The 24,741-nt window shown below is 42.8% G+C and overlaps 1 protein-coding gene across 1 annotated transcript in view; it reads left to right on the top strand.

Annotated features, from left to right (window-relative positions):
- The window catches only part of itgb7 (integrin subunit beta 7), a 40,961-nt gene extending 21,049 nt beyond the window's left edge, over positions 1-19,912 (top strand). Inside the window, exons 4-16 of the mRNA XM_003216720.4 lie at positions 984-1,185; positions 2,334-2,504; positions 6,163-6,404; positions 7,229-7,387; positions 9,979-10,074; positions 10,163-10,252; positions 11,478-11,621; positions 12,094-12,287; positions 13,194-13,411; positions 13,852-14,068; positions 15,035-15,240; positions 17,411-17,571; positions 19,357-19,912. Of these exons, the coding sequence (XP_003216768.3) occupies positions 984-1,185; positions 2,334-2,504; positions 6,163-6,404; positions 7,229-7,387; positions 9,979-10,074; positions 10,163-10,252; positions 11,478-11,621; positions 12,094-12,287; positions 13,194-13,411; positions 13,852-14,068; positions 15,035-15,240; positions 17,411-17,571; positions 19,357-19,419 (2,163 nt within the window). The 3' untranslated portion in view covers positions 19,420-19,912. The remainder of the gene's footprint in view (positions 1-983; positions 1,186-2,333; positions 2,505-6,162; positions 6,405-7,228; positions 7,388-9,978; positions 10,075-10,162; positions 10,253-11,477; positions 11,622-12,093; positions 12,288-13,193; positions 13,412-13,851; positions 14,069-15,034; positions 15,241-17,410; positions 17,572-19,356) is intronic.
- Positions 19,913-24,741: the final 4,829 nt, after the last annotated feature.

The following is a 24,741-nucleotide window of genomic DNA, read 5'->3' as shown; positions in this document are numbered from 1 at the left end:
CCATTTCTTTCCCTTGTTGGGAAAGAATAATCCAAGGACACTTTAACCCCAGTTGGGGCTGGGGCCTCTGTCGGAAGTCACATAACATCGTATGATGGCTGATGTGGGGCTTTGTTCCTAAAACAGGGTGGAAGTGTCCTAGGACGCTAAAATTGCCCCATCTGATGACGCCTCTAATCCCAGAATTCCCAGGCCAATATGGCAACTGGCGGGTTGATGGAACTAACCCAAAAGGTCATTTTTAAAGTCTAATTTTAACATCATAAACTTGTGTTGCTCATATGAGAATAACACAGCAGTAGTCAAGAAAAAGACATACTTTCTGTTTTATGGAAATATCACATCTGGTTAAACTTTAGGAGAGGAATGTTCTTTTGTTCTCTCACACAAAATAGAATGCCTCATCTAAAAAGCCATTTGCCACTTTCAGTTTCCATAAAGTACTTATATTAACTTAAAATGTATTTTGAAAAAAACAAATAAATCTGCTACGTGGGAACCAGATTATTGGGAACCAGTAGAAATGTTTATGGTCAACTACAGAGAGCTCAGGGGCTAATATCCTAGTATAAGATGATACTTCAACTTCCATGAGTCCTGAAAATAAGGCCTCCGGTGGCTCAGTGTGTTAAAGCGCTGAGCTGCTGAACTTGCAGACCGAAAGGTCCCAGGTTCAAATCCGGGGAGCGGAATGAGCGCCCGCTGTTAGCTCCAGCTTCTGCCAACCTAGCAGTTTGAAAACATGCAAATGTGAGTAGATCAATAGGTACTGCTCTGGCGGGAAGGTAGTGGCGTTCCATGCAGTCATGCCAGCCACATGACCTTGGAGGTGTCTAAGGACAACGCCGGCTCTTCGGCTTAGAAATGGAGATGAGCACCAACCCCCAGATTCGGACACGACTGGACTTAACGTCAGGGAAAATCTTTACCTTTACCTTTATTGACACAATGCTGAAAATTAGTCCCTCCCTATTTTTCCTTAGGATTTTGTGCAATGGGGTGAGTCAGATGCAGGCCGCTGTGCATCTCGGCAGGAGTTGGAAAGTCGTGGCTGCCACCCAAGTGAGATCATGGACCTCCATGGCAAGCAGCATATACTGGAAAACAGGCCTTTGAGTAACAGCACACAACAACAAACCATCACTCAGCTGGCACCCCAAAAAATTGCTCTGCAGCTTCGGCCCGGTATGTCCTTCCAGTGCAATGAATGACTCATGGCTTTTGGGGATGGCACAAAGTTGTGGATGTCTGTTTCATGAGGATGAACCAGATTGGAGCAATGCTTTACTCTCATCTATTGGGGGAAATTCACAAACTGCCTATTGTCAAATGACATTCCACATCAGGCAGATGCATGTGGACATGAATTGTATGAATTTACAAATACAGATTGAGCATCCCTTATGTGAAATGCTTGAGACCAGAAGCATTTTGGATTTCAGGGTTTTTTTTCCAAATTTTGGAATGCGTAGATTTACATTGTTTTTCATATCAGGAGTGACTTGTGAAACTGCAAGTATCTTCTGGTGTGAGAGAATTGGCCGTCTGCAAGGATGTTGCCCAAGGGATGCCTGGATGTTTGATGTTTTACCATCCTGTGGGAGGCTTCTCTCATGTCCCCGCATGGGGAGCTAGAGTTGATAGATGGGAACTCACCCCGCTCCCCGGATTCAAACTGCCAACCTTTTGGTCAGCAATCCAATGGTTTAACCCATTGTCCACCAGGAGCTCCATGTATTTACATATAAATACATAACACAATGTCTTGGAGATAGGATACAAGTCTATAAAATGATTTTTTTATGTTTCAGATATACCTTATGCACATAGTCCGGAGGCCATTTAATTTAACATTTTAAATAATTATGTGCGTCAGAAAACAAAAGTATCACTATATCAGCCACCCATGTGGATAATTTTTGGAGTATTTCAGATTTTGGAATTCTAGATAAGAGATAAGAGATTTTTAAAACCAAGTAACTTTTTAGGGATGCCTTCCATAAATTGGACATTACTGCCCCCGCATCCTATTTTTTGTAAATCTGATGAAAGATATAGGTGGAGAAGAGGAAAAGATTTCAGATAACAGCAAGATAGTCAAGGTATCTGGATATTGTGTGACTGTGTCATCATCCATAAGGTCATCAAATGGATGGGTTGATAATATGGTAGTTTTATTATAGCCTAGGTTCCCTCTTTTTTGTGCTATGTAATCCCTTCCTTCTTTCCTTCCTTCCTTCCTTCCTTCCTTCCTTCCTTCCTTCCTTCCTTCCTTCCTTCCTTCCTTCCTTCCTTCCTTCCTTCTTTCCTTCCTTCCTTTTCTGAGCCCACAGGAGAGGAACAGAGTTTCACAGTCAATTTCAAACGGGCTGAAGGTTATCCTGTCGACCTGTACTATCTCATGGATCTGTCCTATTCCATGAAGGATGATCTAGAGAACATCAAGAAATTGGGAAGTGACCTCCTGGCTGCTCTACGCAATATTACCACCTCTGCAAAGATTGGTATGCAAACCTGTAGTCAAAACATTTATGGGGTAGTTGTATGTCTTTCGGGCTGTGTGGCCATGTTCCAGAAGCATTCTCTCCTGACGTTTCGCCCACATCTATGGCAGGCATCCTCAGAGGTTGTGAGGATACCTCACAACCTCTGAGGATGCCTGCCATAGATGTGGGCGAAACGTCAGGAGAGAATGCTTCTGGAACATGGCCACACAGCCCGAAAGACATACAACAACCCTGTGATTCTGGCCATGAAAGCCTTCGACAACACATTTATGGGGTATGTGGAGGGGGAGATACTTTATGAGTTACAAGAAATGAAAAAAAATCTACATCAAAAATAGGTAAACGTGTATGCTTCAAACATGGTTGTCTGACTTTTAAAAACTTTTTTAAAAGATTAATAGAAATGTAATAAATAACCTGATGAGCCAAAATTATGTTTACACCTCTGTTATACATATTTACCCCAAAATAACTGATTGTTACATTGCAGTTTCTGAACATGATCCAGTCAGACATAACATATCAAACTATCCAATAGGGATAATTCCCTAGGAAGTATGTTTAGGATTGTACTGTAGACAGTTGTGTTGTAGGATTGCATTGTGTTGATTTGAAATGGTAGGATAGTTCCAATTGTGCTTAATTTATCCCATTGAAATCTGGTAGTCTTCAATCTTTTCATGCCGTTGTATCCTTATAACCCCATGTATCCTACTTTATTTATACTCCGTTCTTTCTCTCTGAAAGATTATAAATATAATATGTAATAATTACTGTGGTATAATAATACAGAACAATATAATCTCTAAAACCAGGACAGTAAATAAAGAGCAACACTCTGAAAGCAGGGAAATTGGGAATTCCAGAAAGGAAACAATCAGGGCCCACTAACACCGCCCAACAAAGCATTTCCCCAGGCAGGAAGCAGACAGGCTGTGAAGCTGCAAGGCCATTAAATGCTAATCAAGGTGGCTAATTGCAGCATTCATACCTGTCGCACCAAGACTATTAATTACCATTCAAACTGGCCAACCAAGGATTCCGCAAGGTAGAAAGCGGCCAGGCTTGCAAGCAGCAAGGCTATTCAATGCTATTCAACCTAGTCAAGAAGATTTCCCCTAGATAGAAAACCCCCAGGCTTTGAAGCCACGAGGCTTCTTCGTCCCATTCAACCTGGCCTAGCAAGGATGCCCTATGTAGAAAGCGGCCAGGCTTTTAAGCTGCAAGACTATTCAGTGCAATTTAAGCTGGCCAAACAATGATTCCCCTACAAAGGAAGTAGCCAGGCTTCAAAGTCTGATTGAGGGTGCTACTCCAGAAAATGGCCAGGCTTTGAGGCTGCAAGACTATTCACTGCTACCGTGTTTCCCCGAAAATAAGACAGTGTCTTATATTAATTTTTGCTCCCAAAGATACTCCAGGTCTTATTTTCAGGAGATGTCTTATTTTTCCATTAAGAAAAATTCACATTTATTGTTGAGCAAAAAAAGTTTAACATTTATTATATACTGTACAGTAGTTGCCATTACAAACCAGCATAACCAGACAAACTGTGAATCCTATCAATAATTTCTTGTTACTACCATTATTTCCATGTACAACACTCTATGGTACGTACATTTACCGATCCTGCATGCTCTGGTGTTCTGTTTGTTGGGCATGCTTCCAAACAAAACCTTTGCTAGGTCTTACTTTCAGGGGAGGCCTTATATTTAGCAATTCAGCAAAACTTCTACTAGGTCTTATTCTCTGGGGATGTCTTATTTTAGGGGAAACAGGGTATTCCACCTGGCCAACAAATGATTCCTATAAGCCACAGCAACGCGTGGTCGGGCAAAGCTAGTGCTTTTATACACTAAAAGCAACAAGTTTCCCTTATTTTCCATCTCTGGCATCTGGAAGCTGTCCTCGACTTGGCCATGGAGCAGCGCTGTTGTTTTGTTTCTCCATGCCGAGGAGTCTATCAATCATGGACATCTTCCTTGACTGAATTCTTCATTATTTATTTATTTCATACATTTATATCCCTTCATTCTTACCCCCGGAAGAGGCCGGGACCTCAGGGTGGCTTCACAACCGGCAACCATTAGATGCCAAACCCAGCAATTATAAAACAATTACAATTAAAACAAATAGTTGAAACATCAATTATAAATACATCAATTTAAAATTACATCAATTCGGCATTTTTTCAGTGACGCTTTTTACCTCCCCGCCAAAGCGGTAGCTATTTTTATCTACTCACACTGATGTTTTCAAACTGCTAGATAAGCAGAAGCTAGAGCTGATGGTGGAAGCGCACCCCATCCACGGCTTGAACTACCGACCATCTGGTCAGCAAGATCATAAAATTGGGTGTTTAGCCCGCTGTGCTAGCTGCGGCTCCCTATTAGAGTTTGAAAGAATAGGTGACATTATTCATTTGCTGGCCATAAAATTTAATTACAGAAATTCAAGAATCCAGTTTGGGAAGAATAACCTCGCAATCAAAATTTTGCCCAGTTTTTTTCTGGTGATTGGACATGACAAAGTTTTTTTTAGAAAATTATTCAATATAGAAACATTTCTGGGATCTTTCTGCAACATAAATGTAACACAAACAAAAAAATCCACACACAATCTTTTTTACAGGAATGCGAATCAGATAACCACATGGACTTTTTGTGCTAAATAGTTCTTTTCTGCACAGAAAAAGCAATATTTCACAAAACTGATCTTATAGCAAAAATGTCACATGATGTTTTTGTGTGAGATTGCTCTTTTCTGCCCCTCATCAATCTTTTACAAAACTCCACAGGCTGACTGTTTGTTTGCAAATCTTTTGGACTTTGTGCAAGAATGATGTGTTTGGACAAAAAACAGCATAATGGTACCAACACCGCACATTTAGCTATCTAGGAACTATGTGCGACCCATCCCAAACACCAATTCTCATTCAATGTTACCAACATGTCATTCTGTGGAGAATAATTTCCTGAAACACTTTGAGATGTGTGAATTCTAAATGAAAACTAAAGAGAAAAATTTGCTTTCTCCACGGCTGAGAAAACAAATATTTTCTTGTTCTCACAAAGACGAAATACTTGAATGTTAATATCCCTAAGTATTATTTTTATATGTATTCTTATTATAATGTTCTTTTAATAAAACTAAAAAAATTAAGAGGGCAGGAGCATTCCTGAATAGTTAAGCATCACACTTCTAGACTGCTCAGATTTTTCTTATTGTGTCATAAGTGACTTGAGAACATACTGCAAGTAGCTTCTGGTGTGAGAGAATTGGCCGTCTACAGAGATGTTGTCCAGGGCACGCCTGGATGTGTTACCATCCTGCTGGGAGGCTTCTCTCACGTCCCTGCAAGCTAGAGCTGACAGATGGGAACACACCCCATCCTGTGGATTCAAATTGGCAACCTTCAGGTCAGCAACCTAACCTTCAGGTCAGCAGTACAGCTGGCACAAGGGTTTAACCCATTGCACCACCCCGGCTCACAACTGCTCAGGTGCACTTATAATATTGTTGGCATGGATTTGTAAGATGATGGAGAGCTGAAGTGTTATGGAGTTTTGCCCAGTGAAGGAGAAGTGGGGAGACTGTGACAGGTATCCAGACAGGCTGATAGACTGATGAAAACCCCAGTATCTCTGCATTGTAGGTTTTGGTTCCTTCATCGACAAGACAGTGCTGCCCTATGTGAGCACGGCACCTTCCAAGTGGCAGAACCCTTGCCCTCACGTAAAGGAGAGCTGTCAGTCACCATTCAGCTATCAACATGTGCTGCCGCTCACTGACAACGCCAGTGAATTTGAGAGCAGAGTCAGCCAGCAGCGCATTTCAGGGAACTTGGATGATGCTGAAGGAGGTTTTGATGCTATCATGCAAGCAGCCATTTGTAAGGTGAGAAGACAGCAACCTCATGCAGGTAGTTATAATCATTGACACATGATTGGAAGGTGCACATGGACCTTCATAATACTATCTGATCCAAGCTAAGAAGTAGGTAAAAGTTTCCCCCTGATATTAAGTCCAATTGTGTCTTACTCTGGGGGTTGGTGCTCATCTCAATTTCTAAGCCAAAGAACCGTCATTGTCCGTAGACACCTCCAAGGTCATGTGGCCGGCATGACTGCATGGAGCACTGTTACCTTCCCGCTTGAGTAGTAACTGTTGATCTACTCATATTTGCATGTTTTCGGACTACTAGGTTGGTAGAAGCTGGGCTAATAGCGGGAGCTCACCCCGCTCTCCAGACTCAAACCGGCGCTCTTTCAGTCAGCAATTTCAGCAGCTCAGCAGTTTGACCTACTGTGCCACCGGGGGCTCCAGGTCCAAGCTAATCATACTCATTTGAATTCTATTAAGTTAGGAGAGTCTGTTTTAAGCATGACCCAATTTAACTTCAGTTTATAACCCCTCCTCATTTGTTTCCTTAATAAAAAGAAGTAAATTCACGTTTTTGTTTCTGAGATCTGAACGGTGAAGCCTAAAGGGAAACATTGCCAGCAAAATACACATCCTGAAATTTCTCAAAAGGACAGGTCTTGCAAATTTTGCCCTATTTTATTTAAGTTCTGTTAGTAGGCCATCTCAATCTCCTGTAACAGCTTTTGTACAAATGGAGATACCCCTAAATGAATGTGAGGGTGATGGTCTAGCATGTGTGAACTACATAGGAAGGATTATACATGTGCACAGTGATGTTACTTCTTTTCTTCTCCCAGGAGCAGATTGGCTGGCGTGACGTAACAAAGCTTCTGGTCTTCACATCAGATGGTGCCTTCCATATGGCAGGGGATGGAAAGTTGGGGGGAGCCTATATGCCCAATGACGGGCACTGCCACCTGGATGCCAATGGTCTGTACACTAAGAACCACCTTTATGTAAGTTCTTCTTGGTTCTTTTGAAATGCATTAGGGTAGGGGTTACTTTAGGTCAGGGGTCCCCAAACTAAGGCCTGGGGGCCGGATGCGGCCCTCCGAGGTCATTTACCTGGCCCCCGTCCTCAGTTTTATAATATAATATATTGTATATACATATAATATTGATAATAATATTATAAGTTAATACAATATAACACTAATAGTAATACCATATAATAATATTAATTATATATTCTATATTACATGTAATATTACATATAATACTACAGTATAGTGGTATAGTTCAATATAGTAATATATAATGCTAATATTGTGCTATGCTAATAATATAATATATTGTATGTACATATAATTTGTAAGCCGCTCTGAGTCCCCTTTGGGGTGAGAAGGGTGTGATACAAATGTAGTAAATAAATGCAGTAAATAATAAATAAAAAAATAAAAAAAATTAGACTTAGGCTCGCCCAAAGTCTGAAATGACTTGAAGGCACACAACAACAACAACAACAACAACAACAACAACAACAACCCTAATTAACTTGACTATCTCATTGGCCAGAAGCAGGACAACACTTCCCATTGAAATCCTGATAAACATATGTTGGTTAAAATTGTTTTTATTTTTAAAGATTGTATTGTTCTTTCATTGTTGTTGTTGTTGTTTTTGCACCACAAATAAGACATATGCAGTGTGCATCGGAATTTGTTTGTATTTTTTTTCAAATGATAATCCGGCCCCGCAACAGTCAGAAGGATTGTGGACCGGCCCTCAGCTTAAAAAGTTTGAGGACCCCTGCTTTAGGGAATGAAGAATAACAGCAAGTCAATTGCAGTGATAGCGCAGACGGTCAGGATATACAGGTTTACAGAGCTTTGACTATAGCTCCAGAATCTCCCAGACAGCATGGTGAATTGTCCAAACTCTAATACCAGACACATTCAGGCAATATAGGAATCCTTCCATAATGAGTGACGTTCGCACTTGGATCGAATAAAAAGCACAAGAGTGAGGGTTGTTGGGCTATGTGGATTATTTCTGTCATGGCTGGCTACAATGCCATCTGTGTAACTTGGCTGACTTAAAAAGGGACTCATTACCTTTTGGGTTAGTCAAGGTAGACTAACCCAGACTGTGATCCAGTGAAGGTCTTTTTTACAGGTTGGAGTTCTGCACAGTAAGCTCTTTACCATAATGTTTGAACATGCAGTACACTGAAGAATTATTTCCATCATAAGCAACAGAAAATTTATGACTGTGGCAACCTCATTCCCAACCCCTATTACTATGATGGCAATGAATTTTCTGTAAACCTCTATCAAATGTTTTCATGTCAACTCCCCTGAAATATTGTAGTCTGGAGCCCTTCTGTTCAGGATACACCATGCCATTCTCCCTCTTCTGCCATTTGAAAACAGTATAGCCACTAAGCATACCCAGTCTTCATTGATGCATTGTTGGAAGGAGATTTTTCCCTCCCTTACCTTTTTAAAAGTTGTGCTGCATGTGTACTTTTTCAAATTCACCAAAAACTCTACACAGATGGAATGAATTTACTGTTAGTATATAACAGGATGGAGAACTTTTGGTCCAATGTCCAAAAGAGACCCCGACCAAGGGCAAGAATTAGTAGAAATTATAGGCGAAACTACCTGGCATTTTCCCAACCTTGTAGGATAGTGTGACTAAATGAAGTTGTAATATTTGTTCAACTGCTTTACTATGGGTTGCTGTGAGTTTTCTGTGCTTTATGGCCATGTTCCAGAAGGATTCTCTCCTGACGTTTCACCCACATCTATGGCAGGCATCCTCAGAGGTTGTGAGGTCTGTTGGAAACTAAGCAAGGTAGATTTATATATCTGGGGAAGGTCCAGAGTGGGAGAAAGAACTCTTGTCTATTAGAAAAAGAACTCTTGATTTGATTGGCATTTAATGGCCTTGCCAGCTTCAAAGCTTGACTGATTCCTGCCTGGGGGAATCTTTTGTTCTCGGGTGGTAGCTGGCCCTGATTGTTTCATATCTGGAATTTCCCTGATTTCAAAGTGTTGTTCTGATTTTAGAGTTTTTAAATACAAGTATGCTTTACTCTGTTTTGGTGTTTGGGATTATCTCGTGGCTTTGCTGCTCTTCTTTTCTCTTCCTCGTCATTCCAAATCTTATGTGCTCTTACTACTTTTTCCTGCATCTCAGGCAAGCATCTTCTCTCCATTTCTGTTCTGGAACTACATATGGCCACATGCAGCATGGATCACTGTAGCAGTTTTGACAAGACAAGACATAATGATGGCCATGGTTACCTTTACAGATTAAGACAGAAAAGGGGGGAAAGTTGATGGGGAAAGAGGATTAGGCAGAGGGAGAAATGTATTATAAGGCTTTTGATTGACTATTGCTGAGTAGCTGACCAGGCAGTACTGCATCTTTTTCTGAGCCAGTCATGATTCTGGAACTATTGTAGTCTCTACAATAAAGCTCTAATTGTTGACAAAAAGATAACTCATGAAAAGAAGTGAATGGCTTTTCTGAAGACACTTTTTCAACTTCTAATGGGTATCAAGACTCCCCTTGAAGCTGTTTCAGGTTTTCTTTGCAGGATTACCCCTCAGTTGGGCACTTGGCTGAGGTGCTTTCTGAATCCAACATCCAACCCATATTTGCTGTCACTGGCTCCAGGCTCCCAATGTATGAGGTGAGTGCTGAGCTAGAAGGGAAAGAAATGGATGGATATCTGATGATATGGGCATATCTTTACTCTCTCCTTTTCCTTTTCTCTCTAGGAGCTGAGCAAGTTAATTCCCAAGTCAGTGGTCGGGGAACTGAAAGAGGATTCCAGCAATATAGTGCAGCTCATAGTGGATTCCTACAATGTGAGGAGGATTAGAGATAGCAAGTTGGGCTGCCTTTGGGAGGTGGGGAAAGCCGTGCAAGCCCCATAGAGCACAGCCAGGACCAGAGGATGAATAGGCATGCAAGCCAATGTGACTTTTTTTCTAGAGTGGGGGTGAGAAACTTATGGCCCTGCAGATGTTGCTGGTTGGTAGTTCCCATGATCCTTCACTGTTGGCTTGGACTAAAAGGAGCTGGAATCCTACCGACATCTGGAAGGCTACAAATTTGCTTACTCCTACTCTGGAGTGTTCCAATGTGCATTCTAAAAAGCCATTGAAACAGTCCTTCTACTTTTCCGCAACAAATGCTGGTCTCTTGTTTGGTCCACTTCCCCACATTGTCTTCCATCTGGAGCCAGGAAAACATTTTTTCACTCTATCAGATTGTTTAGGTATCTTAGGTACTTCTTAGAAACATCTAGCCTAGAATACGAGATTTATTTACAGTGGTGGTGCACTTGATTCAGACCTTGGGGAAATGCACTTGTTTTAGACTTTTTATTATTGTTAATTAATGTCAAGTTGGCTTCATGTGATCAAGAGCCCACGAAGATAGCACTGCTCAGGTGTGTGTGGGGGGTGCTCAGGTGGAGCAGAGCTCCTCATTCTTGCTCTGTCTACTCGAGCATTATAGTAATTTTTTAAATCTTCTTTACAATACTATAATTGTGGATAGTAGTGCAGTCCACTCTCTGGGTCCACAACTTTGCATCCACAGATTCCACCGTCCACAGCTTGAAAATACTCCCCCCCCCACAAAAAAAAGAAAAAAGAAAAAGAACTTTTCAAAAAGCAAACCTTGTTTTCCCCATTTTATACAAGGGACACCATTTTACTACACCAACGTATACTTGGGCATCCAAGGTTATCGGTATCCATGGGAGATCCTGGAACCAGACTCTAGTAGATACCAAAAGTCCCCTGTAGTACCAGTAATACAACTTGTGCCCAGCTGGCCTTTAAAGTGCAGTACGTTTCACACACTTAGTATCACAGCAATATAAAATTGCCCAATGTGATTTTTTTTCTGAGACTGAAAAAATTTACTAATTTACTAATTACTAATTTACTGAAAGCGACCCAATGAGCAAATATTGCATGCTCATAAGAGCAGTATCATGCTGGCCAACGTGCTGCATAAGTATAAGGTATAAGAAGAGCTCTCTGTTGGTCAGGCAGATCCTAATTGTAGTTCTCTACACAGAGCCTGTCCTCCACTGTGAATCTGGAGCACACTTCAGATCTGCCTCCTGGTGTCTCGATTGCTTATGACTCACATTGTGGTGACTCAGAAACATACGGGCACACAGAAGGTGGGGAATGCTTTGGCGTGCACATCAACCAACTGGTGAGTGTTAGTCTTGATGTCTTCTTATGGTTGCAGGGGAGATATTTGGTCTTTGGACCAGGACTGTACCGATTGGCATTGCCAGTGGTGGTGGGGAAGTATTTTGTGATGAGTGGGGGAAAATGCCCATCACCAGTCTCTCGTTGACCAAGTGACATTGTTAATCAATGCCCAGACCCACTGGTGTCCACAGCTCCTTGCTGAAGTGCTTCAAATTTTCCAATTCATGCTTCAGATTTCCTCTTCTTCCCTTTTGCCTACATCTAAAGTAGGGAAGATGAGCCACGTTAGCTGTGGGAAGGTGGAGATCCCTGTTATTAGAGACTTTTTTAGGGAGTCATTTCAAGTTAGTTCCAGAAAGGACTGGGCTTAGAGTGGGTGGAGTCTACAATAGGTGAGGTTGGGCTTTCCTGAAGCAACAATGAATACTAATACTGGGGACCCTTTCATATCATTTGCTTGTCTTCTGTAGGTGCAATTCACAGTGAGGATCAAGGCCACCACTTGCCTACCTGGGCCCCAAGAGATTGTGCTACGAGTGCTAGGAGTGGGCGAGGAGCTGCAGGTAGAGCTGGAGACAGCATGTGAATGCCAATGTGGGGATACCCAACTCTATGCAGACCACTGTTCTGGTGGCTATGGCAATCTTACCTGTGGTGTCTGCTGGTATGTGTTTTTCATAACTTTTACAAAACCTCTTTCATTCTGTATAATGGGGGAAGGGGGACAATAGATAGGCACATAACAGCATAATTATAATTAAAAACAGTACAATCAGAATGTATCAGAATTTGTGGTTGGAAATTTTTTTAAAACCCACTTCACTCAGCAGTGCCTTAACCATTTTTGGATGAAATTTCACAAAGAAAGAAACATAGGCACACCAATATATTTTGGTCTATTCCAAAGGGCAGTTGCATACTACAACTCGCAGATGACAAGGAACGATAGCTGTCTTAAAACATAGCATTCTCACATTTGAAAGATATTCACTGTTCCTTGTGCTGGGTTAAGAATTGATTGTTCTGTTCAATCCCATTCTTCACCTCCTCTATGTTAGTTATCATATTTTCCTTTTTGAAAAGGACCAAATGCATTTCCATTTACTCTTTGTATTTCAGATTCCTTGATATGCTGTCTGCTAGTTGGCTTGAGGGAAAAAAGACAACTAGGCTTCTTTGGTTTAAAAAAAAGGGGGATTGCCCTAAAACAGTGATGTTGAATCTGGTGGCCATCTGGATGTGACTGAGCAGCAATCCCACCATCCTTTTCCATGGGCTGGTGCAAAGGGGGTTCTCTGTGGTTGAGAACCACAGTGGTTCTCAACCTGTGGGTTCCCAGGTGCTTTGGCCTACAACTCCCAGAAATCCCAGCCAGTTTACCAGTTGTTAGGATTTCTGGGAGTTGAAGGCTAAACATCTGGGGACTGACAGGTTGAGGACCACTGTGACAGAGCAATAGGAAACCCGAAGAAGTGGGGAGATGGCTAGGATGAGGCTTTGCAAACCCAGAATTCAGTTCAACAACTTTATTTGGCTCCATCATTCCTGAGAATCGTTTCTATTGTTCCAGCTGCCAAGATGGCCATGTGGGTCGGCTCTGCGAGTGCAACCAAGAGGAGCTGGTTGATCCAGAAGCCATGTGCCGAGATGTGAACGACACAGGCCCCTTGTGTAGTGGCAAGGGACAATGTGTGTGTGGGAAATGCCAGTGTCATGCCACAGCAAGTGGACCCCTTTGCAAGTGTGACAACACTGCCTGTGAACGGCACAACGGACAGCTCTGTGGAGGTAAATGTATTCTATGGGTCATGTGCAGTCTACTTTGCGGTACAGTATTGAGTGATTTACTACAATTACAATGTGTGCTGTAATGCATGAAAAGAACACAAAAGGATATTCCACTTTGTGAAACACTCAGCTTTCCTTTCAAAAAACATGTTTCTAGCTCAAGAGTTTGTAAAATGTATTGGAAAGCAGCCTTCTTTGCTTGGGTGCCCTTCAGACATCTTAGACTGCATAATTCATCTTTTCTGGATAGTGACCACTAAGGTTGGAGCTGATGGGAGGTGAAGGCATCAGGATGGGAAGGGCTGTGGAGGATCTCTGCTACAATGCCTGCAGCCCAGAGCATGACTGAATAAAATCTATTACTATGCATTGTATGGTGGACCAGTTCTTTGAAGAAAGTTTTGATGCTTATTGAAATCTATTTCTCCCCCTCCTGGTAGGAAATGGGCAATGCAGGTGCGGCAATTGTGAATGTTTTGGAAACCACACCGGGAGTACCTGTGATTGTAGCCTGGATACCAGTGGTTGTACATGGGATGGCACTGTATGCAGTGGTCATGGGCGCTGTATCTGCAACAGATGTCAGTGTGATACTGGATGGTTTGACAGCCACTGCAGCCGCTGTGCAAACTGTCAGACACCCTGCGAGGAGCACAGGTGAGACTGGGGCATGGATTGGGAAGAGCAGGTGAAGTTGGAGAGGTTAAGTGGCTCAAATCTCAGTAGTGCATGCCTCATCTACTTTGTAATTGATAATGCAGAGAGTTGGCCAATAAACTATTTTCTCAGATACTGCCGTAATTGCGGCCAAAGCATAACTGGCAACCCCTAGCGTTGTCCCCCACTGTATGTTTCCCTACAATTTCTGAGAGTGTCTACAATTCATTAATTGTGCTTCCTTTAAGCTGTACACAATTAATTTGTCACCCAGGGACTAATTAAAGTTTTAGGTCAAGATCCTGTATAGGAGGAGGCAGCATGGCAGCAGAGATTATACGCACTAGAGACGTCATCACATGGGGGGTACATAAGCTGGAGGGCAGCAGGGGAATCTGTTGGACAGTGGAGTGAATCCATTGGGCAGCGCCCCACATCACCCCTTTACTATCCCTGGCATTTCCTGTCTGTCCCCGGCTTAGTCCTGCCCTGTCCCTGGCTTAGTCTATAAGAACACGGGTAATTCTCTGGGCTGCCTCTTAGCACCCTGTTGAAATGCAGTGTGCATGAAGCTGGGACAGAGCCCTGTCGGAAGTAGCCCTGCTTCATGTGATGGACTCTGGTGGGTTCTAACCTGGCTGCATCTTGGCAGCGTTCTAGGACAGGTAAAAAGCCCCATGTGATGAGGTCCTAAGACAACAGTAATGAGGACTGAAGTGAAAGCTGGGCTCATTAGGGAGTAAAGCTGTCTATCTGGCGCCTGCGTTGCCCAGAAACTGTCAGGGTGTTTATCTCTTGGGTGAGAGGGCTTCTGTTTACATCCCTTTTTACATTACCTTTTTTTTAAAAGTGACTTAAAAGCGATATAAGGCATGAACATGATTCCAGCCATATGCACCCTCTTGAGTTGAATGATGACAAGTACATGGGTGAAGGTTTTCTGAGAGCTGCTCTTTCTATTGGCAGGGTCTGTGCAGAGTGTAAGGCCTTTGGAACTGGGCTGCTAAGTGTGGACTGCAGCAGCACTTGCAACCAAACAGTGAGAGTGTTGGCAGCATCCACTGTGAATGAGAAATGGTGCCAGGCAAAGGCAGAAGATGGCAGCCTCTTCGCCTTCTTCATTGAGAAAGATGAGGCAGGCAAGGTGACCTTGCTAGTGAACAGCAAATCAGGTGAGTAGAAAGGCAACACAGAAAGACAGGTGGGAACATCTGTGATTTTGAACATGGTTGACAAGTATAAATATGTAAGGGGAAGTCAGGGAGGAGGGAGCAGGCTTGTTTTCTGCTGCCCAGAAGACTAGGACGTGGAACAATGGCTTCAAACTTCAGGAAAGGAGATTCTACCTGAACATTAAGAAGAACTTCCTAACTGTGAGAGCTGTGGTGGAGGGTCTTTCTTTGGAGGCTTTTAAATAGAGGCTGGATGGCCATCTGTTGGGGGTGCTTTGAATATGGTTTTCCTGCTTCTTGGCAGAGGGTTGGACTGGATGGCCCACGAGGTCTCGTCCAACTCTATGATTCTATGATTCTAAGTAGGCAACAACTGAGCAGGGCTCTTGCTGGCTGCCATATAGTACAGGATGGAAAGGACAGGATTTTGATTTGATCGAGCATGGCTGCTCTTAGTTTGTTGTGAATACAGAGGAAGCTGTGGGCAAAGTGTAACTCATTGGCCTTATGGAGATTCATTCCCACATTTGAAAGTTAAGCCAGTTTTCCTTTACTAAAACAAGAAAGGCCAAAATTATGATGAAATTGACCCCTCTCCTTGTTTTCTTAAAGCGGGGTTTCTCTACCAGGACATTATTCATAGAATCATAGAATCATAGAATAGTAGAGTTGGAAGAGACCTCATGGGCCATCCAGTCCAACCCCCTGCTAAGAAGCAGGAAATCGCATTCAAAGCACCCCCGACAGATGGCCATCCAGCCTCTGCTTAAAAGCCTCCAAAGAAGGAGCCTCCACCACACTCCAGGGCAAAGAGTTCCACTGCTGAACAGCCCTCACAGTGAGGAAGTTCTTCCTGATGTTCAGGTGGAATCACCTTTCCTGTAGTTTGAAGCCATTGTTCCACGTCCTAGTCTGCAGGGCAGCAGAAAACAAGCTTGCTCCCTCCTCCCTATGACTTCCCCTCACATATTTGTACATGGCTATCATGTCTCCTCTCAGGCTTCTCTTCTGCAGGCTAAACATGCCCAGCTCTTTAAGCCGCTCCTCGTAGGGCTTGTTCTCCAGACCCTTGATCATTTTAGTCGCCCTCCTCTGGACGCTTTCCAGCTTGTCAACATCTCCCTTCAACTGCGGTGCCCAAAATTGGACACAGTATTCCAGGTGTGGTCTGACCAAGGCAGAATAGAGAGGGAGCATGACTTCCCTGGATCTAGACGCTATACCCCTATTGATGCAGGCCAGAATCCCGTTGGCTTTTTTAGCTGCTTCATGTTGAACCATTAGGTTCCTTAAAAGGTCAGTTGGGGTTCTGCAAGAGATTATGACTGAAAAAACAATTTCTATATGAACTGTAGATGCAATCATTTTTATGCGAGATTTCTCACAAATATTTCAAGGATTCCTCCAGGATAAAAAGGTTGAGAAGGCTGACTTAGAGGATACAATGGGTCTTTGTGGGTAGGGAGAGTTACAGCGCTGCAATGAGTAATAGGAGGTATGTGTTGTCCACAAACCTCAGGAAAAGGTCCCTTCCTGAAGCAAAATGAACAGGAGGTTATTTCTCAACAGTCATCTTGCATCTGAGTAGCAAGATGAGAAGCTATGGTTGAATATTATTTTATAAACACTACCACGATTCTTTAAGAAAGACAGATAAGGAAAAACAGCTTCTTGCATGCTTTGAGGTCATTTCAATGCCCACCTGACCATCACTGAACTGGCAGAAGACAGAGTTTGATATCCTTTCCCCCATCCTCTGGGTGAGCGAACCCTTTTTTTTATCTAAAGAGCAGTGAACTGACTCGGCATATGCCCAGAGTCCTCTCGCATAGGTACATGCCTTCCAAACATAGGCCCACTGAATCTGCAATTGAGATTTTTAAAATTCTGACCGGTGCAAGGGAGGACTATTGGGCAAAGAGTTGTGAGGGAAGTCTTATAGTGATTTATTATTTCATGGTGTCTAATATTAAGATCACCCCTAAAGTCCTAACATAAAGAAGTACTCCAGGCATGGTTAACACGTAGCAAGCATTGTGGGAATGTTTAGAGGGAGATTGAGGGTCATAAAAAAGAGAACTGAGTGAAGTAAAAAAAAATGAGGAATCTACTGGAAAAGTTGGTTACTAGCTGGAGGTTTCCTTCATCTCCATTCTCTTCACCATTTTAGAGAATACTAAGAAGACGTTCCAGGTAGCGCTGGGCCTAGCACTGGGGCTTGTGATTCTGGGGTTGTGCATCATTGTGGGATACCGTGTTGTCGTGGATGTCTATGACCGCAGAGAGTTCAACCGCTTTGAAAAGGAGTGCCAAAGTGCCAAGTGGAACGAGGTCAGTGTTCCCAGATTCTCAGTTCGCCTCTTCCTTGGCCAAGCCAACTCCACAGATGCTCATTTGATTAGATTTATAAGATGCCACTCTCTTAGCTTGGGACCCAAGGTTACTTATGACAAAGACTAAAAGAAAGATAAAGCTAAAAACCTGATAATAAAAGGTTAACACACAACTGAGCAATTCGTCGTATTAAAACACTTTTTAAAACTTTTTTAAAAAAAATGTGAAATCATTTTAAAATGCAACCTACTTCACAAATGTACACTTTCTGAAACTGATTATTTAATATATGTCACAAAAGAACTGTTACAAACTGCCTGACCTCCTATGTAGGGAATTCCACAGCCTGGGAGCAGCCACAGAGAAGGCTGTGTCCTGCACTATCTGTTCCTTATCTACCCAGGAGACAGTTGGGTTCAACTGGCCTGCGGCTTCATGGTATAATCCTATCTCTTTCTTTAATACCCGTTTGAGGGCATAATACTGGTGGTGAAGCCCGGAAAGCAGAAGTCTACGTGCTTGGAAACGCAGAAGCTGTGCACAGAGTTCTGCATTTTACACACTACTTGTCCCATAGTTCTAACCAAAGCTTCTCAAAGCAGTAATCTTCAACCTTTGTCCGACCTGAGGCCACCTTTAGTTTAAATATTCATTTGGTAGATCGCTGCCCTTTTAAATATTTAGTATGTGTTAATTTAGTACGAGGCCAAGGTGATGCAGCGGATTAAACCGCTTAGCTGTAGAACTTGCTGACCGGAAGGTCACCGGTTCGCATCCAACAGACAGGGTGAGTTCCCACTGTTAACCCCAGCTTCTTCACATGCAAATGTGAGTAGATCAATAGGTACCGCTTCAGTGGGAAGATAATGGCGCTCCATGCAGTCATGCCGGCCACATGACCTAGGAGGCGTATACGGACAACTTTGGCTCTTCGAGTTAGAAATGGAAATGAGCACCACCACCGGAGTTGGACTCAACTAAACTTTTAATGTCATGAGGAAATCTTTACTTTTACTAATTAGTAGCACTGCAATAGGTATCCACTTATTCTCCTTCAAGTAGCTATACCTGCTTACACAAACCAGGGTCACATAGTGAACCATAATGCATTTCAAAGCCATTAAATTTAGTGTACTGTAAAATTATGGATACTTGTTATGTGATGTGTTAGGCTCTGGAAGTGTTTTTGGTATCATTTATTCCTATTCTCCCAAGGCCAGAGTTTTTTGGTTTACATAGAACCTTATGTTATTTTGAGGCATATGAAACTGTGGGCATGAGAACATGTAACTGCAAGACAGAATTATAATAGTTTCCTGTCCAGTCCCACGCTTCCTGATATGCAACCCCTGTCAGGTGGAGCAAGAGAGATGCATCCAGTTGTTTCCTCAAAGCTAAAAGCAACATGGTAGAAATATGGGTCTTCAGCAAGTTCTTGCAGATATTATCATTGCTGTGCCCTAGCAATATGAATATAACCGGATGCTTGTCTACTGCTCTCCGCTGACCAGGACATGGCCGCAGTTGAGAAAATGTGAGTCTCTGGAGGAAATTTGGGTTGTTGAATAGTCAATAGTGAACTCCTACCTCTACAACGGCCAAAAAAAAAGATGTGATGGCATAGCAACTTAGCTCCTGTAAGATTCTGTGTTTGAGTCAAGACACAAACAAATTCTAATTGATTCAGTGAGTTTACTGTACATGGGATTCTAACAACAGGATTTTGACCAAATGCATCAACACCTCCAAACATCATTAACTTTTGCCAACTTCTTTTTATAGATGAGCAACCCATTGTTCCGGAGTGCAACCACCACAATCATGAACCCCAGGTACAACAATTGAAGAGTTCAAGGAGGAAAATGGGACCAGCCTTACCCCTTCTAGCAAGCTAGCTCCGTCAGGCTTTGCTTCTTCCTAGCTGTCATCCAAGGGTCATTCCTGCAAGCTAAGAGACCTTGTCATTTAAGAACTTACCTTAATTTTTTCTTTCCCTCCTCTTCTTCCCACCTTCTTTTGTGTCGTCTTTTCAACTGTACGCCTGGGAACAGAGGCTGTTCGGTTGTTAGTGACCTATAAGAGGCTCTGGGTCTTTCCAGCTATACAGTGGGGTATTTAAACAGTGCACTGGAGGGGAGAGAAGACAGCTGTTGGATACCTTGCTGGACCAGGGAGGTCTGTGTGTGCATCCCTCTTTAGCTGTGTCCCTTAGGCAAGCCCTCATTCCTTATTTGATAACACACCTCCATTTGTGTTTAATTTTAAACCATAATACTTCAACCCCCAATGGGAATCTCATGACAAATTGGTAAGCAAATAAAAGTACTTCTTGGCATTATGTAACGTTCAGATTTTTCAACCCCATTCCTTCTTACCCCACCTCTGCTTACATGGCACAGATAAGGAAGAATTGGAATCCTAGATGACCTTGCATTCAACATAAATTTGCATATACATCGTAACAGAGGCAAAGATGTGAAACAAACTCGCAAGAGTGTTATGCATTGATCCTATTGTGCATCAGTCCCTTTGATGGTTCTGCTATGTAGTTATTAGATATGGACATTGTGTATCATCACAATTCTAATTTCCATAGACATAAGTCGGTTTAAGAGGATGGAACTCCCATACACAATTCTGACCAAGATTTATGGTAATCTATATATATAAAAGGGTAATGAAATTTCGGCCTAGGACAAAACAACAAAACCACACATTCCAGAAACACTAAACTTGGCAACACAACCCCTCATCTATGCCTCTACGTTCATACAACAAAAACAGAAGAAAAATAAAATCCTAATTAGAGGGAGAGGAATAATTGTTTTTATCCAATGGCTGCCAGTTAGAAGGCTAAGCTCCGCCCACTTGGTCTCCTAGCAACCCACTCAGCCCAGGGGACAGGCAGAGTTAGGCCTCACTTAGGCCTTTTCCACACTACCTATAAAATACAGATTATCTGATTTGAACTGGATTATATGGCAGTGTAAAAGGGGCCCCTGATGGCACAGTGTGTTAAAACACTGAGCTGCTGAACTTGCGGACCAAAAGGTCCCAGGTTCAAATCCTGGGAGCGGAGTGAGTGCCTGCTGTTAGCCCCATCTCCTGCCAACCTAGCAGTTTGAAAACATGCCAATGTGAGTAGATCAATAGGTACCGCTCCGGAGGGAAGGTAACGGCGCTCCATGCAGTCATGCCAATGGCCACATGACCTTGGAGGAGTCTATGGACAACGCCAGCTCTTCGGCTTAGAAATGGAGATGAGCACCAACCCCCAGAGTCAGACATGACTGGACTTAATGTCAGGGGAAAACCTTTACCTTTTACCTTAACTACCACCAATTCCTCAATACTTTATTTCCCATACCACCAGACTTCGCCACAGCAACACGTGACCGGGCACAGCTAGTTCTTTTATAAACAGTATAATGAAGTAGTATTTGAGCAACAGCCATGTACAGTGGGGGGGGGGGGGGGGAGGAGTACAGTAGAGTCTCACTAATCCAAGCCTCGCTTATCCAAGCCTCTGGATAATCCAAGCCATTTTTGTCGTCAATGTTTCCAATATATCATGATATTTTGGTGCTAAATTCGTAAATACAGTAATTACAACATAACATTACTGCGTATTGAACTACTTTTTCTGTCAAATTTGTTGTATAACATGAAGTTTTGGTGCTTAATTTGTAAAATCATAACCTAATTTGATGTTTAATAGGCTTTTCCTTGATCAGTCCTTATAATCCAAGATATTCGCTTATCCAAGCTTCTGCCGGCCCGTTTAGCTTGGATTAGTGAGACTCTACTGTATTTAGTCAGATACCAATTGTACAGGTTCTCCCACTTAAAAAGATGAGATATGCCTGTAATTGACATCATAGGTAGACCTCAACTATGAGAGACAACATGAAAAAACACATCCAGAAAATCACATTGTCTGATTTTTCACGAATTTATTTGCAAATTATGGTGGAAAAGAAGTATTTGGTCACCTACAAACAAGCAAGATTTCTGGGTCTCACAGACCTGTAACTTTTTATTTAAGAGGCTCCTCTGTCCTCCACTCATTACCTGTAGTAATGGCACCTATTTGAACTTGTTATCAGTATATTCCACTAATTGGAATAACCTTCGGCCGATTTCCAATCTTCCCTTGCTGGGCAAAGTCGTGGAACGTGTGGTGGCTTCGCAACTCCAGGGATTCTTGGAGGACCCGGCACAGTCTGGCTTCAGACCCGGCACAGTCTGGACCCGGCACAGTCTGGCTTCAGACCGGGACATGGAACTGAGACGTCCTTGGTCTCCTTGGTGGATGATCTCCGCAGAGAGCTGAACAGGGGGAGTGTGTCCCTGCTGGTTCTCCTGGATCTCTCAACAGCCTTCGATACAGTAGACCACGGTATCCTTCTGGGTCGCCTTGCTGGAATGGGCCTTGGGGGTACTGTTTTGCAGTGGCTCCAGTCGTTCCTTGAGGACTGTACCCAGAAGGTGTTGTGGGGGCTGTTCAACCCCCACAACCGTTGTCTTGTGGAGTCCCACAGGGTTCAGTACTGTCCCCTCTGTTGTTTAACGTCTACATGAAGTCCCTGGGTTAGATCATCCGGAGTTTTGGAGTTCGGTGTCATCTGTACGCGGATGATGTCCAACTATCCCTCCTTTTTCCCAGAGGCCAAAGAGGCCGTCCAGATCGTAAACCAGTGCCTGGCTGATGTGTCGGACTGGATGAGGAAGAACAAATTGAAGTTGAATCCAAACAAGACAGAGGGACAAAGCCGATCAGGATATAGGATTACAGCCTGTGCTGGATGGGGTCGCACTCCCTCTAAAGGCGCAGGTTCGCAGTTTGGGAGTCCTCCTAGACTCATCGCTGAGTCTGGAACCCCAGCTTTCGGCGGTGGCCAGGGGGGCCTTCGCACAACTCAAACTTGTGCGCCAACTGCACCTGTACCTTGGGAAGCCTGACTTGGCCACGGTGGTCCACGTTTTCGTTATATCTCGTTTGGACTATTGCAACACACTCTACGTATGGTTGCCTTTGAAGACTGTTTGGAAGCTGGAACTAGTCCAACATTCCGCAGCCAGGTTACTAACTGGAGTGCCAACAACTCCTCTGTTGAAGCAGCTCCACTGGCTGCCTGTTAGCTTCAGGGCATGATTCAAAGTGCTGGCTTTGGCCTACAACTGCTCTGGGTGCCCCTGGGGGAGAAGTGCGGTATGTTAATTAATTAATTAATTAATTAATTAAAAGACACCTGTCCACAACCTCAAGCAGTCACACTCCAAACTCCACTATGGTGAAGATCAAAGAGCTGTCGAAAGACACCAGAAACAAAATTGTAGCCCTGCACCAGACTGGGAAGACTGAATCTGCATGGAGGAATGGGCCAACCTTGTGAGGACTTACAGAAAACATTTGTCACTGCCAATAAAAGATATATAACAAAGTATTGAGATGAACTTTTGTTATGGACCAAATACTTCGTTTCCACCATAATTTGCAAATAATTCATGAAAAATCAGACGTGATTTTCTGGATGTGTTTTCTTATGTTGTCTCTCATAGTTGAGGTCTACCTATGATGTCAATTACAGACCTCTCTCATCTTTTTAAGTGGGAGAACTTGTATAATTGGTATCTGACTAAATACTTTTTCCCCCACTGTACCTTAAAAAGAAACTAACTACTGGTACTTTTGGTATTCTTTGACAGAACTAGTCACATGTCTCCTCTGAGGTAGATCATTTTGTTAGGGCTTTGAATGACAGCCCTCTTGTGCAAAGACTGATTGGAAGAGAGGCAGACTACTGAATCTTCCAGAGGAGCAGGCTTACTCAAATTCTGTGGAGTCTCGTGATCCATTTATGTGCTCCATGCCATTTGGGCTGAGCTTTACTGGAAGAATCAACTAGGCAGATCTGTTCCAGGTTGATCAAGCCTGGAATACTGTTTTCAACTACAACATCCTTCTGGGATTACACAAGTCTCCCAAATACTCCCAATGATGCTCCTAGTAGTCATTGTGGGTAGTGAATTTATATAAAACACAAAAAATAAGACTAAATATTTTCCATAGGAATTTTTCTCCCCAAATGTTAAGATAACTTTTGAGATAACATTATCCAAGATTATGATTGGTTTGTGTTAATGTGAATTTTGCTTTAAAAAAATTACACCATCTAGATCAGTGGTTCTCAACCTTCCTAATGCCGCAACCCCTTAATACAGTTCCTCATGGTGTGGTGACCACCAACTATAAAATTATTTTCGTTGTACTTCATAACTAATTTTGCTCCTATTATGAATCGTAATGGAAATATCTGATATGCAGGATGTATTTTCATTTACTGGACCAAATTTGGCACAAATTTATTTCCAGCATTTATACACCACCCTTCTCACCCGGGAGGACAAATACCTGATACGTCCAAATTTGAATACTAGTGGGGTTGGGGGGGGGGAGGAATTGATTTTGTCATTTGTGAATTGTAGTTGCTGGGATTTATAGTTAACCTACAACCAATGAGCATTCTGAACCCAACCAATGATGGAATTGAACCAAATTTGGCACACACAACTTCCATGACCAACAGAAAATACTGGAAGGGTTTGTTAGGCATTGACCTTGAGTTTTGAAGTTGTAGTTCACCTACATCCACAGAGCTCTGTGGACTCCAAACAATGATGGATCTGGACTAAACTTGACCTGCATACTCAATATGCCCAAATTTGAACAGTGGTGGAGTTTGGGGGAAATAGACCTTGACATTTGGGAGTTGTAGTTGCTGGGATTTATAGTTCATCTACTATCAAAGAGCCCGTTGAATCCCACTAATGATAGAATTGGGCCAAATTTCCCACACAGAACCCCCATGATCAACAGAAAATACTGGAGAGATTTGGGTTCCTAAGTCCATCAAAAATATGTGTTTTCTGATGGTCTTTGGCAACCCCCCGAAACTCCCCTTGTGATACCCCCAGCGGTCCCGAAGCTCAGGTTGAGAAACGCTGGTCTAGACTAACTATGGCCTCTTTTGATTCACACGTCACAAAAAGACACCTGATTTTAGTGAGAGACTGATCCTCCCTGTACCATTCTCAGGTATGGTGCTTTCCTTTTTTTCCTTCGGAATGATTTGTATAGCTGTTTGGAAAGAATGGGAAAAGTAA

The sequence above is a fragment of the Anolis carolinensis genome, chromosome 2, assembly GCF_035594765.1.
Source record: "Anolis carolinensis isolate JA03-04 chromosome 2, rAnoCar3.1.pri, whole genome shotgun sequence".
Lineage (NCBI taxonomy): Eukaryota > Metazoa > Chordata > Lepidosauria > Squamata > Dactyloidae > Anolis > Anolis carolinensis.
Note: the sequence above shows the minus strand (reverse complement) of the source record. Positions and strands in the feature narration are given on the sequence as shown.